The 14,353-nt window shown below is 37.3% G+C and overlaps 1 protein-coding gene across 1 annotated transcript in view; it reads left to right on the forward strand.

Moving 5' to 3' along the window:
* The window catches only part of cacnb4a (calcium channel, voltage-dependent, beta 4a subunit), a 42,432-nt gene extending 28,115 nt beyond the window's left edge, over positions 1-14,317 (forward strand). Inside the window, exons 3-14 of the mRNA XM_067444257.1 lie at positions 1,264-1,380; positions 3,041-3,163; positions 3,274-3,401; positions 4,250-4,326; positions 5,196-5,215; positions 5,384-5,464; positions 5,993-6,051; positions 6,136-6,245; positions 7,327-7,478; positions 7,608-7,703; positions 9,924-10,109; positions 10,213-14,317. Coding sequence (XP_067300358.1) covers positions 1,264-1,380; positions 3,041-3,163; positions 3,274-3,401; positions 4,250-4,326; positions 5,196-5,215; positions 5,384-5,464; positions 5,993-6,051; positions 6,136-6,245; positions 7,327-7,478; positions 7,608-7,703; positions 9,924-10,109; positions 10,213-10,476 — 1,413 coding nt within the window. The 3' untranslated portion in view covers positions 10,477-14,317. The remainder of the gene's footprint in view (positions 1-1,263; positions 1,381-3,040; positions 3,164-3,273; positions 3,402-4,249; positions 4,327-5,195; positions 5,216-5,383; positions 5,465-5,992; positions 6,052-6,135; positions 6,246-7,326; positions 7,479-7,607; positions 7,704-9,923; positions 10,110-10,212) is intronic.
* The last annotated feature ends 36 nt before the right edge of the window (positions 14,318-14,353 follow it).

The following is a 14,353-nucleotide window of genomic DNA, read 5'->3' on the forward strand; positions in this document are numbered from 1 at the left end:
GGATAGTTTGTGATTAATCAAAGAACTGTTGAGAAGCAGATTTGCTCTCCATTTAATGCTCTCGTTGCTCTTCAGCTGTAGAAATAAAGATATTAAAGAGATCGTGTTGAGTTTGTCTTTTTTTGTGCGACTATTGATCCATTCTCTCTTTCTCTTTCTCATTCCCAGGAATCGTTTACAGTATAATCACTTGACCAAGGTTGTCAGCTTCAATCACTTTGCCTTTGATCCTGTCCTGTTTCCTTCAATGCCTCCATGAGTCTGTGTATTAACACCTGCACATGTTCAGTTGACTGCATTTCTCAGCTTTACAAACACTGTGAAGTCTGCATCAGACCTGTTTACTGGACTCTTATAAGGACTTGGATGCATAAGTGTCACATCTGCCTTGTAGCCTGTTTGTGATAATGTATGAAGCGTTTAAAAAGAATGTGTTATTCATGATTTCAGGTTCCTCAGAATGTAAACTGGGAATTGCCTTTTTTCTGTGCCTTGTCACTGATTGTTATGGAGGAATTCCTAGTATTTTACTTGTATCATTTATCATTTCATAGATTTTTTTGGGTTCGGTAATATTTATTGATGTTTTTGAAAGAAGTCTCTTATGCTCACCAAGGCTGCATAAATCTGATCAAAAATACAACAAACATTAATATTGTTTGTTAAATTAACTAATGTTAAAAAAGGGTCTCAATTCTTTTTAATGATCCCAAACCTTTGAACATTAGTATATGATAATTACAGTATTATATATTTTTTTAAATCAAAAGCTCTGTTTTTTATTCTATGGTTGAAGAAATATAACAAAGTACTCATCTTACCCATCATTTAAACTCCCTCCCTATCTCATAAAGACATTTATGCTCATCACATTTTCTCCTTGATAATGTGCCATTTCACTATCACTGCTACTTCTATTTTGAAGGCTATCTGTGCTGTAAGGGTTTACATAACCTTTTTTCCTACCCTTAATCATGAAACTATCAGCTTCTGCTTGATGCACTGCAATGAAGTTAAAACAAAACGTTTCAATACTGACTAAACCTATTTGGATAAAATAATTAAAGTGAGTGCATAATACAAGAGCAAAGTAAAGGCTAAACACTTTAGCTTTGTTTAGCGCCTTTGTTTAGTGTAGCATACATCCATTGTAAACCATCTTGATAGGTTTTATGATTTTTGGCATTGTTTTACATAAGTCTTTTTAAACGATGGATTTGTGGGTATGACAATAAATTGATAGGTATTGACATGTGTGTGCAGGGTTCCGCTGATTCCTACACTAGCAGACCATCTGACTCAGATGTCTCTCTGGATGAGGAGCAGGGCGGCAGGCAGGAGAAAGAACAGCAGGCCGCCGTTCAGCTGGAGAGGGCAAAGGTCAGACTGTCTTAACCAGAGCTATACCTGTATTTATGCCTCTCTTTTTTTGACATACCAAATATTGAAAGCGGTCCTATTATAATTTTTTTTTACATTTTCAACTTCCTTTAGTGTGTAATGTTGCTGTTTGAGTATGAAAAATGTCTGCAAAGTTACAAAGCACAAAGTCCACTCCAAAGGGAGTTATTCCCAATATCAGTTAACACCATTTTTTATCTCCCTGAGACGCCTCAGTTGTAGTCTTAAGTTTTCTTCTGGGAACATTCACGTCACAATTAGGGTTGGGTACCATTCACATTTTAACCGGTACTTGTACCTGTACTAGACGGTAAATTTTTTTTTTTGGTACTTTAGGGATATTTACCTCAATAACTCTAAAAGAAACTGTAAAGTAAGTAATTTATAGAAGTGTTGGTACAACATAGAAGAATTTATTTTGATTATTACTTAAAAAAGAAAGTTTAGATTATGATTACATTAATATTAATATTATTATTATCTAATTTCTGCTGTACAATAGTAATATATTTGTCAAGTTAAACCAAACTTTTAATTTGGTGGGTTGCCATGTAGACCTTTGAGTTTCTGTGTGTTTATGATGACGATAGTTTTCTCAAATGAAATTGTAAAATGCTCATGAAGTGACTCGCAAAGCGGCTCTCGTACTGAAATTTGGCACCAATTAACTTAATGTAAATCGGTACTTGGTAGTACCGACGTAATTCAGTCGGTGCACTTAAACGTACAGAGTTCCGTTCCCAACCCTAGTCACAATATTCCTTGTTTAAGTAATTCACACCCCCAAAAAAAGGGATGAGGCCTGGTTGAGTTGTGTTAGTTTTGTGATAAAACTCATGTTTATCATAAGTGGCATGATATTTCCGAAACATGCCCAAAGTGGATGACTTATCATAACCATAGACTGTAAAAAGAAAAGAAAATGGACATAGTGTCCATGATGTGGGCAGAGTTGAGCTGGCACGTTTACTAACAGACAGCAGACAAACGACTATCCACCTGTCAATCAAAGTAGCCACGCCATTAATTAAGCAAAACTTTAAGGCTTTATATAATGTAGATGATTGAGTTATAAAAAGAAAATTCACCCCCTCACAGTTTTCATGAAGGGAAAAAGTTGCCTTATAGACCAAAACCACAATTTGTACCAAGCTGTAAACATGCTTTTTTTCTGCTGTTGGGCACATTAACATGGAGCTTAATTAGATTCTGCTCCCTTTTGGAGCCTGTCCTTAGCGACCAGTAGATGAATTGCAGTTTAAGTCATTTCCGTACTGGCTTCAAGAGAAACTGGCTTCAAGTTGCTGCTTGATCACAACACTGACCAATCTGACCAATCAGAGCAGATTGCGCTTTTCGGAGGGGCTTTATAAAGGCATGCAAAGAGTATTACTGACAGACTGGGAAGAGAGGTGCTGCAACCATGTAAAATATGTGAAAAATAATGGGGGGGGGGGGTTAACATTCAAGCATGAAACCCTATTCTTGTAGACTTTAAAAAGGGGCATAATAGGTCCTCTTTAAAACATTTTATAATGAAATTAGTTTTTTGTTATTGGGTTGCTTGAGAGCCAGATTTGTAGTAATTGAAACAGCACTGCTATGCCATTCATCACTATGCACTTTATATCTGTCTCAGGCCAAAGCAGTGGCCTTCGCTGTGAGGACAAATGTCAGCTACTGCGGTGCCCTAGATGAGGATGTCCCTGTCGCTGGCACTGCCATTTCCTTTGATGTAAAAGACTTCCTTCACATCAAGGAGGTGAAGAAGGCATTTATTTAATGAGAGGCTGTCTGGCTGTCTCCACATATTGTAGAACATTTATAAATGGACTTTAAACATGTTCCTTTATCTTCTCTGTGTTTCCACAGAAGTACAACAACGACTGGTGGATTGGGCGACTGGTGAAGGAAGGTTGTGATATCGGTTTCATTCCCAGTCCCTTAAAATTGGAGAACATCCGCTTACAGCAGGAGCAAAAAAGGGGCCGCTTCCACGGGTAAGACAGGAGAATACGACAGCAATGAGTGTAACACCAGACCTTAAAGGTGAAGTGTGTAGTTTTTGTGATATTATTGGCACCAAGTGGAAATTAAAAAAAAATTAAGCATATTTTCAAACAACCTTGCAAACACCACTTTCGTGCTTCACGCCTTCCCCAACTCAAAGATCACAAACAGCTCTTGAGAGTGCTTGGGGAGTCACGTCTCAGCAGGTATAAGTAGGCTACTTACAATAAAAATACATATCAGGAATACTTTTAGCTGTGTTGCTATGTGTCATGAGGAAGCAATTGAGTAGACTAACACTGGCCGCGTTTCCATTACCCTTCAAATTGCGCAAATTGAAATAGCGAATTGAACATACGCCCAATGGAATACGCGGCAATTTAATAAAGTGCATCTGTAGCACTCTCATTTAGTGAAGTCTGAAGAATGTTAGGAGGACGTGCTTTCATGCAAAATGGCAATACTCGCGTGAATTAGTAACATTTACAGATGTACAAACATTTTTACACAAATTGTTGTGCTGAGGACGCACACACATCTGTCAAAGAACATGACAGGGTATGTTAAATGCTAATTCATTACCTTGAAGCTTACAATAAAGAATTCTCATGTTCTGGACGCTTGGATCACACACCTTTGCAGCAGCAGCTCATTTTACAATGAAGTGTTTCCACTTCACTATTTTTAGATACATTTTGTCCATAGAAATATGGTATGTTCCAATTAGTAAGAATATGTATAATGTAGGGAACATTGAATGAGGGTATAGGGGGCGATTTCGAACACCGCAACAGTCTTTAATTAACACCATGCTCTTTTCTTTATCGCGCCCCCACAGGAAGTCCAGTGGGAACTCCTCTTCCAGTCTGGGTGAAATGGTGTCTGGCACCTTCAAGCCCAACCCTGCTTCTGCAGGTCAGCTTCAGTCTTCACCTGTACTGAAAACTTAGATTTTTAGGCTGATTTTATAACAATTTCCAGAGAAATTTGGGAATGAATGGATATTTTCCAATAGCAGTGATTATATAGAACAGATTATTATAGAAAATGTACTGTAGTATTATATTACAGTTTTCATCAGTCGCTTCATCCTCGAAATTTGCAAAACAGTAAGTCTCAAAACAATTCGTACAAATAGCAAAACACCATGGATTACCTGCAAAAGCCAGTCTCTTCCTCAAACTTGCTCAAAGTCCTTATTTCATCTCTCAGAAGTAAATATCTGTGTCAATGAACATGTCAGTGCCATCAGAATGACAAGTCCTTGTGTCATTGTCTACGGATAAGACAGCCAAATTGCTTAGTCATGTTGTCAATAAGACTAATGCCTAAATGTTGAGGGGGGTGATACTTTTCAACAGAGAACCATTATAATACATTTTGATCAACATGACATAAGCAATTGATAATTCAGGAAACAGCAGAGAATTGTACATAATCACTTGAATGGATGTACCAAAGCATTTGCAACTTTTTCAAAGAAATTAGAAACTGATTTTTGTATGTTCAAAAGTGACACAATGATGTGAATATTGAAATTGTAGTTTTGAGAATTTCAATTCTATTCTGAGAAATGTACCAAAGCGACTGAGAAAAACTGTAAACCCATGGAAGAGAAATGCTAGGCATTTAAAAAAATGTTGAATGTTTTTTATTATATTGTTTTATTTTAGAACTTTAAATCAATTTAAATAAAATAAATATGCATCTGATTTTGATGTACAGTATTTGTTGGCTCGGTTTAAAAATCAGCTTTTTTAAAATCCTCTTTTCCACCATCCCAGGTAAACAGAAACAGAAAGTGGTGAGTTCACTGTCTTTCATTTGTCAATTTTATAAATCCTGTAAAATGCCCCTACTATTGTAACAGATTGCTATTTCGAGGCATTGCTGTGTTCATGCAGTAATCAGTATGGGGTTATTTTAGTGTAAATAAATATTATTTCACTTTTAAATCGCTGTTATATTGCAGGCAGAGCACATTCCTCCATACGATGTGGTTCCTTCCATGAGGCCAGTGGTGTTAGTTGGCCCTTCGCTTAAGGGATATGAGGTAGGTCTCCCCCAATCCCTATGGTGTGTGTGTGTGTATATATTTAGACATGGTAACCAGGGCATCACTTCTTAAGTGGCGAGCAAGAGGGGATGTCGGTTTGTCACTAAATAGCAGTCATCATCTCCAAGCAGAGTTGCCAAGGCAACAACCTTCTGGGTACAACATGCCAGTCTCAAAAATGGAGCATGGTTTGAAATTAGAAACAGAAAAAACAACCACCCTCTCAGAAATCAGTGTGACAAGTGTGTTAACATGCACCATCTGAATATTAGAGACTAGATCTCAAGGCATGTAAGGCTTGAAGTGTATATTATGATTGATCTATGAACGCTAAACAGCTGTTTGCTCATTTCATTTTCTTTATGCAAGCATATATGTCATCTGCTCCTTCTCAAAACATTAAGACAGACTGCACATTTGTGTTGCTGTTAAAGTACAGTAGATGTTTCCCATTGTTTCTTAATAAATCTTTCAAATAGTGTGTTCATTGTGTTTACTCTCCTATCCTCATGGGTTTGAACACAGGTGACAGATATGATGCAGAAAGCACTCTTTGACTTCCTGAAACACAGGTTTGAAGGCAGGTGAGGAACAACTTTTAATGTTTTGTGAATTTTTAATATATTGTCAATGTGATAGATTTCACCATATTTATTTAATAATTTCAGGATATCAATCACAAGAGTAACCGCAGATATCTCTTTAGCCAAGAGGTCTGTGCTGAATAACCCAAGTAAGAGAGCCATCATTGAGAGATCCAACACCAGATCCAACCTGGGTATGTCAGATCCTTTTTAACTACCATTGAGCCATTGATTCTAACTGAATGTTTATTACTAAAAGTTAGTTTAAATGGACAGTCCACCAAAAACTCTCATGTTGTTTCAAAGATTAATGATTTTCTATCTTCTGCGGAACATACAAAAACATTTTATGTTAATAATATTGGTAACCCAACAGTTTTGGTTCCCATTGATTTCCATTATATGGAAAAACATTTCAATGGATGTCAATGGGACTGAAAGTTTTCTTCAAAATATCTTTTCTTTTTTGTTCCAGAGAAGAAAGTAAGTCAGGTTTGAAACAAGTTGAGTGTGACTAAATGGTGACAGAATTTTAATTTCCCTTTGATATTAAAAATGTTTAATAAATCAACATGTTCCCAGCCAAAAAGAAGAAACCTTATAACTTTTTTTCTAATGTTCCTGTTGTGTTATATATATATATATCAATAAAAACTTAATCAAACATAGTGTCAAACCATATCCACAACAGTTCCCATTAAGTTGGAATGCTCCCCCGCTTTCACAGACAATACTTGAGCTAGTCCTTGACTAAAATGCACGTTTATAAATCAGTGCCATTGTTTTGTCTCAAGATGCACACCAGTAATGTTTTTTTTAAATGTTTATAATAGTTACTTAAATGCCCTAATTGAATCATTGTCATTGCTTCACAACTATTTTATATTATTTCAGGGCTATTTTAACAATATCTTTACTACCTTTCTGGGTCTTAAAACGAGTAATAACGTTGCAGTCTATGTGGGATCAGAAAGGTCTCAGATTTCATCAAAAATATCTTTATTTGTGTTCTGAAGATTTGGAATGACATGAGGGTGATACAAAATAATTAATGACACAACTTAAGTTTTTTGGTGAACTTACCTTCTAAGGAAACATTTAGTCATTTTGCATATATTATGGAAACATTACTTTTGATTGTTCTCTGAACATTCTGAAACATTGAAAAACTTTAGATGAACATCCAACTAAAAGGTCTCGGAAAAAAAACTTTCCCTGTTAGCTGGGTTGTCCTGCTGACACTTGGTTTTTGTAAATGTTTCCTCTTTCTGACAGCGGAGGTGCAGAGTGAGATTGAGCGAATCTTTGAATTGGCCCGATCCCTTCAGCTGGTTGTGTTGGATGCTGACACGATCAACCATCCAGCCCAGCTCATCAAGACTTCTTTAGCTCCCATTATTGTCCATGTCAAAGTGTCTTCTCCCAAGGTATCAGTCATTTTACCATTCCCTTTGCATCTCTCTTTAACAAAGACCCTAAAGAAGTACTAACAGTATCTGCTAGCTGAATGATATTATTGTCTCTGTCTTCAACAGTAATATTGTGTCTGCTTGCAGGTATTGCAACGGCTGATCAAATCACGTGGGAAGTCTCAGAGCAAGCATTTAAATGTACAATTGGTGGCGGCAGACAAATTAGCACAGTGTCCTCCAGTGAGTATCCAGAGTAATCTGAACATGGTGCGATTCTTCTCTTTAGAGAACCCTTTTCACTTTCATAATCTGATATGCTCTACTGCTCAAAAGTTTGAAATCAGTAAGATTTAAAAAATAATAATTAAAGAAGCCTCTTATGCTCACCAAGACTGCCTTTATTTGATTAAACATACAGTAAAAACAGTAATATTGTGAAATATAATTGCAATTCAAAATATTTGTTTTCCATTTTAATATTTTAAAATTTAATGTATTCCTGTAATCCAAAGCTGAATTTTCAGCATCATTACTACAGTCTTCAGTGTCACATGATCCTTCAGAAATCATGAAATCAGTAGGCGCGTTTACATGCACACCAGTAAGCTGATAACTGATCAATTGAAATAACCAGTTTTCCCCGTTTAGATGCAAATCAGTAAACTGACAATGCAAGTAAAGCGAGTACTTTATTAATAAACCGGGTTATTTCCTTGTAGTGACGTCAAAAATAATAATTTCCGTCTGACTCAGAGTTTTCCAAATGTTACATCAGTTGTGATGTTAAATAAAGTGTGCACTGTATCAGCGGGAGATACGGCCTATATTATCCCTCATGAAGTTACAGATTCAGCATTTTGACTAAACCTCATCTACTTCTACAGCATGAGAAGAGAACACATCTTTACAATTTTCTAGGTCTTAAAAGAGTCTGTGTTTGTGATATATGTCCTTATTTCATGCAAAACGCTAGCTTGCTCTGTCTGGATGCATTTAAATCTGCTCTAAATTTGCGTTTTTGTCTCCTATCACATGTGCACTGTAATAAGCCGACAGAAAGCAGGTTAATGCGTTTACATGCAGTGTGAAATCGGGGTAAGAGGCAAAAAACTACCTGTCCCGACCGGTTTATGCTTAAGCCGTTTATGACCTTACTCCAATAAAAGAAAACGGGTTACCGTGTTTACATGACCATGTTAATTGTCAGCTTAGTAGGCATAATCGGCTTAAGAACGTGCATGTAAAAGCGCCCATTGAAAACAGTTGTGCTGCTAATAATTTTGTGAAAACCATGGTACATTTTGTTCAGAATTCTTTTATTAATAGAAAGTTAAAAAAACTGCTTATATTTGAAACAGAAATCTTTGTAAATGTAATAATTATAAATATCTTTGCTGTCACTTTTGACCAATTTAATGCATCCTTGCTAAATAGTGGAGCAACGGATCACAAAACTCACGGTTCGGATCATTTATGGTTGATGAGTCATGGATCAGATCATTTTTGCTTTTCATTTATTACTTAAAGCTCATTTAAAGTACTTCGATACCACAGCAAAAACTACTAGACTAACTAATGAAGTTCAAACATTATTAAAACAAGGGAATTCATTAAAAAAATAAGAAAACATACACAGATTACAAGCATAGATCAATGCTACATAACAGAGTTACAAAGTCTAAAAGTAGTATTCAGGTACAGAAATGTAAAGTTAAATGACACTATTGTGTTCACTGTAGAAATTAGAGCTTTGTTAAAGTTTTATTAACATTAATGGCACAGACATCCGCAGGAATATTAGGCTGCTGTCACTTTAAGATCAAATTCATGGACCAAATATCCTGATCCAGTTTCTTTCTCAAGTGTTTACATTCACTTAAGACATAACCGGGAGAATACTTACTGAGATGGGTATTGTGTGTGTATGTCTGTTAAAGGGCAAGTAGATGCGAAAGAGGAGTCACTTCAGTGTTTGGGTGTCTCTCTCTCTCTCTCTCTCTCTCTCTCTCTCTCTCTCTCTGCTGCGTGTGCACGTGCTTCGTGTGTGTGTGGCTCTGCGCATAGATAACAGCTCATGAGTCCATATTTTCTCCTGTTTTTCAGCATTTAAAATCTCTTGAACGGGTAAATTGACAAGCAAAATGTGTGCAACTGCTAAATTTTCACTCTATGATGGTTAAACTTTATTTATCTGTGAATCACATACGTGCCAAACCGTGGGGCCAGGTCCGTAACGGCTATTTTTGGGCTACTTTTGAATGTGTATTTCTGAGTGAAACATTTATTAATTAGACGAATGTTAAAAAATGTTGTTTTTAATTGGGATTTATTTGGGTTGTGAAAACTGGGTGCCAAAAGGGAGGGATGTGGTTGATTGGATGAAAGACATTGAAAATTAAGGGTTTGACATATCATAAAACACTGAGGAACACATACATTTCTGTTCCTGCCCCACTTTAGGAAATGTTTGACGTAATTTTGGATGAGAATCAGCTCGAGGATGCATGTGAACATCTGGCTGAATTTCTGGAAGCCTATTGGCGTGCAACTCACACTTCCCTCAGCACTCCTCTAAACCCTCTGTTGGGCCGCAACCTGGGCTCCACTGTGCTGTCACCATACCCCACAGCCATCTCTGGACTACAGGTGAGTGAAGGCTTGGGACTTAGCCAGAAAATGTGTTTAGAATATGTCAGTATATGCTAACTAGAACATGTAGAAACAGCTGATATCTATGAACTTTCAACAGAGCCAAAGAAATAAAAACAGCAATCACATCAGCGACAACTCTCCAATGGAGCGACGCAGCTTGATGACTTCGGATGAGAACTACCACAACAACGAAAGGCAAAAGAAGAGTCATAACCGCCTGTCCTCCAGCTCCCAGCAAAGTCGAGACCATTACCCTCTTGTTGAGGAGGACTACCACGATCCATATCAAGACGCGTACAAACCTCACCGCAACCGGGGCTCCCCCGGAGGCTACAGTAACGACTCGCGGCACAGACTCTGAACCCCCAAACCACTACAGCCAGATTCATGAGATAACGCTCATGTAATTGTGTAAGCCCTTTCTGAAAATGCAGTGCATTGCATTCACTCCGGCACAGATTCCCATCTATGGGCCATCTTAAATAAAGCCAACATCCGAGTACCCGTCCATCTATGTAAGGCAGTTGTTTGTAGCTCATGAGCATCTTTTGTCAGGCATTTGGGGATGCAGATTTTATCTGCAATGGTTGAGATAAGATGCTCTCCTGGAGGAGTGAGAACTATAGTACCATATGGTCCATCCAATTTCCACTAGTTGAGGCCTAAGCTCTGCATTTAATTGCTAACCAAAGCCCTGCACTGTCTATATTCGCAGGACTCTTTGTGGTGGCATGCTAATTTTCACCCTGAACTAGTGCCGGCATGCAGAAATGCTCAGCGGTGCCAACAGCCAATCAGCACAGAGCCTTTTTCCACGATTTCAGTAGCCATGGGAGGTGTCATGCATTCACTGGTCTGTTTTTTCCTCTCTTATTATATTTTTGGTGGCCCAGACAGCCTCAGGTACGAAGCAGAAAGCTTCATAAGTGCCAAAATCCAAGAGGTTTCTTTTCCCGTGGTCTATTTTCGTAACGATGCTATCCGCAGACATGGTCAACAGACACTTTTCAAGCAGAATACAAAATATTGCAACAAATTGACCTTTTTTATGCACACCATAATGCCTAGAGTTCGCTCAGCGCTTTCCCCAGGCCTAAATGTAAGATGCTGGCTGTGTCCGAAAACTTAAAAATTCTGCCTTTCGAAGGATGCATTCCAAGGTAGAAAGGCATCAAGGCACATTCATGTCCAATGTTAGCTTCACTTCCTGTCTCTACGTTCACTGATTGATATTTGAAGGCAGCACAGATGTATTCTCGCTGCCTCAGAAGTCTGAGGTGCCTTGATAAGGTAGCGAGGCAACAAGTCAGCTGCCCAAGTTTTCGAACACAGCCACTTTTGCAAAGAAATTAGGCCATAATAGCTGTATCAGGTGGATTTATCACTTTAAATTACTCCATTACTTGGTAGTAATAGCAAATTAATGAATATCATGAAATCTGTCAAAATACCCAGCTCCTATGTCACCCAAAAATCTAAAGAAACCATAAAAGAATTCATTATATCCATATTATTTTCTTTTTTTCTGTTTTTAACTTTAAAGAGATATCTATATAATGGCACAATACCGTGTTTCATTGAAATATGTGGCAGCTGAGTGGAGATTCTGTCATTGAGTCACGATAGTCCTATTAAGCTTTCTGAAACACTCATTGACTATTATGACTACTACTAATCTTGAACTATTTAGTGTGTACCTGATCAATAGTATATGTTCTGGTTGCTGTAGGGGGTACTGAGTATTAAAATTAAAATTAGACTAAGATGCAACGTACAAGCTGTTTAAGGAAATGCATTGTTTTGTCATGGGTTGTCTTGCAGCACACACAACCGAAACCTAGAAGTAGCAAACCAAAGTCTTTATTTTGAAAATGTAATACTGATTGCAGAAGAAACGTAGTAGGAGATGTAACAAATCAACCCAATCAATTAACACAAACTGACAAACTACTCAACTGAAACCGGGGGTTGTACATCGCAAACATGACGATACACAGGTGATACTAATACTTAAAGAGATAGTTTGCCCAAAATTCTGTCATTAATTATATTTCAAACCCATTAGACCTTCGTTCCGCTTCAGAACAGATTCCGTTGTAAATAGTGCAGCGATTTCGAGTTCTACGGCAGCCGATGCTTTTCACATGAGGACCACGATGCACGTGTGTGATGATGACTCCGAAACTGTACTGTATTTACAACCTAAACTGCGTAGGAGACTAACACAGGCTGTACCGAAACTTGAATAAAGTCTTTTTTTTTTTTTTTTTTTACACAGAAAAAGTATTCTCGTCGCTTCATAAATGGACTATTTTAACAATGTTTTTACTACATTTCTGAAACTTGAAAGTGTTCATTAAAGGAAGTGTGCGTAAGATTGTGGCCAAAACTGGTACTGCAATCACTTTCAAATGACTATAGGGTGTATCCCCTCTCCACCTCCCCCTGACTCGAGGTTGCCAGATAGGCTGCAGGATCCAGCAGGAACGTTTGTAGCTGAAGCTGTGATAACTAGAGCAGAGCTGGCAACCCGGACGCCGAAACACTACTGACTTCATGATTGGTCGATAGGTGGAGGGTGGAGCTTCAGGCCAAAACACAACATGTCAACACCAACATCAGTTGAGGGCTGCAACAACAACTTTTGAATGACCATATCCTGGCTGGAGTACTGTTGTCAGTGATATAAGTATTTGAAATGAACATGATTTCTTAATGTCTAGTGACATATGAGGGCCATTTTATGATTAATTAAAATACATTTCTTACATACAGTTCCTTTAAATAGCTGGTCTGTAAAGGGGTCAGAACGCTCTCGGATTTCATCAAACATATCTTCATTTAGTTTCTGAAGATGAACGAAGGTCTTACGGGTTTGAAATGACATAAGGGTGAGTAATTCATGACAGAATTTTCGTTTTTGGGTGAACTAACCCTTTAACCAAGGAAACAAATAAATTCAAGTAAACTAAACAGTGCAGGAAAACAGGAACTAAGGCAAATAGAATATCAAATAATAGTCCATTTCCTCATTTTGCGTTAAAGTAAATCTGTAAAACATGTTTTTCTTTCATTTTTTTTAATCAAGCCTGTTTGCAAAAAGCTGTTCACACACTGTATTTCTACATTGTGAAGTGAAGTGCTCAGATGAACAAATCATGCATTCTGCCTTTGCATGTGCACTACTACTTGCTTGTGCGGATGGTTTGTGTGATGGACTTTGATCATTTTTTTTTCCTATTGTATTTGACACTTCTCCATCTCATTGTTATTGGTCATTTTTTGTTTGAATGAAAAATACTAAATCCCATTTCATTGATTAACGGCTCCAGAAAATGCTTATATTTGACGTTAGCACAGTTATTTAAATGTTGTCTGATCTTGACACTTGCATTTTTCTTGACTCGTTTCTTGGTATTACAAATCACAACGGTTCTGCGATCTGACTTGATTATTTTAATTGTGTTGTGTTATGTGTGCGTTGGTAATGCACAGAGAGAGAACAAAAGCAGTGTTGATTCAGTATTATAGTTACTGTTACAAAAAGCATTTGATCCTTATCATTCAGTGGGTTCGTATAGTTGGTTTAATCATATCTGAGTGGTAATACTATATGTTTTACATGTGATGTAAACGACTGGAGTGGAAATTTCCATTCTGCTATAAGTTCTACCTGAGAGCAGTTATATGAAGAGGTAGCGTTGATAGTAATAAACTACTGGATTTGCTTTGTGCAGAACCAGTAAGAAAGAAATTCTGTCTGTCCGTAGGCTATTTTCAGGATGTACTGTACGTAGCATTAGAAAACATTCAGTGAACGTTTTTTAAACGTTTCTTACTGGAGTTGAGGGGCCAGTAGAAGTCGATGTAGTTTGGGTAAAGTGTCCTTATTTACTGATCACTGCCACCCCCATTTCCCCTGCCCACCTCCATTATCCATGTGCAATATTTCATAAACTATTATGGATATAACACATTATTCATTTGTCCTGTTTAAAGCAGGTTCAGTATCACTCTTTGAGTCATATAGAATGTGAGGATCCACACTTTTATTTTGGACCTAATTGGGCTACAGGGAACCTGTATTGTTATGAAATTATTTATAGTTATTATAATTACTATTGAATCATATGTTTAAAATAACAGTATAAACATTAGTCTCTTTATGAAGTCTCTTTCTATTTGAGGACATGTCAAATTAACTAAGGTAATATATATATATATATATATATATATAT

This window comes from Pseudorasbora parva, chromosome 5 (assembly GCF_024679245.1).
Source record: "Pseudorasbora parva isolate DD20220531a chromosome 5, ASM2467924v1, whole genome shotgun sequence".
In the NCBI taxonomy this organism is placed as follows: Eukaryota; Metazoa; Chordata; class Actinopteri; order Cypriniformes; family Gobionidae; genus Pseudorasbora; species Pseudorasbora parva.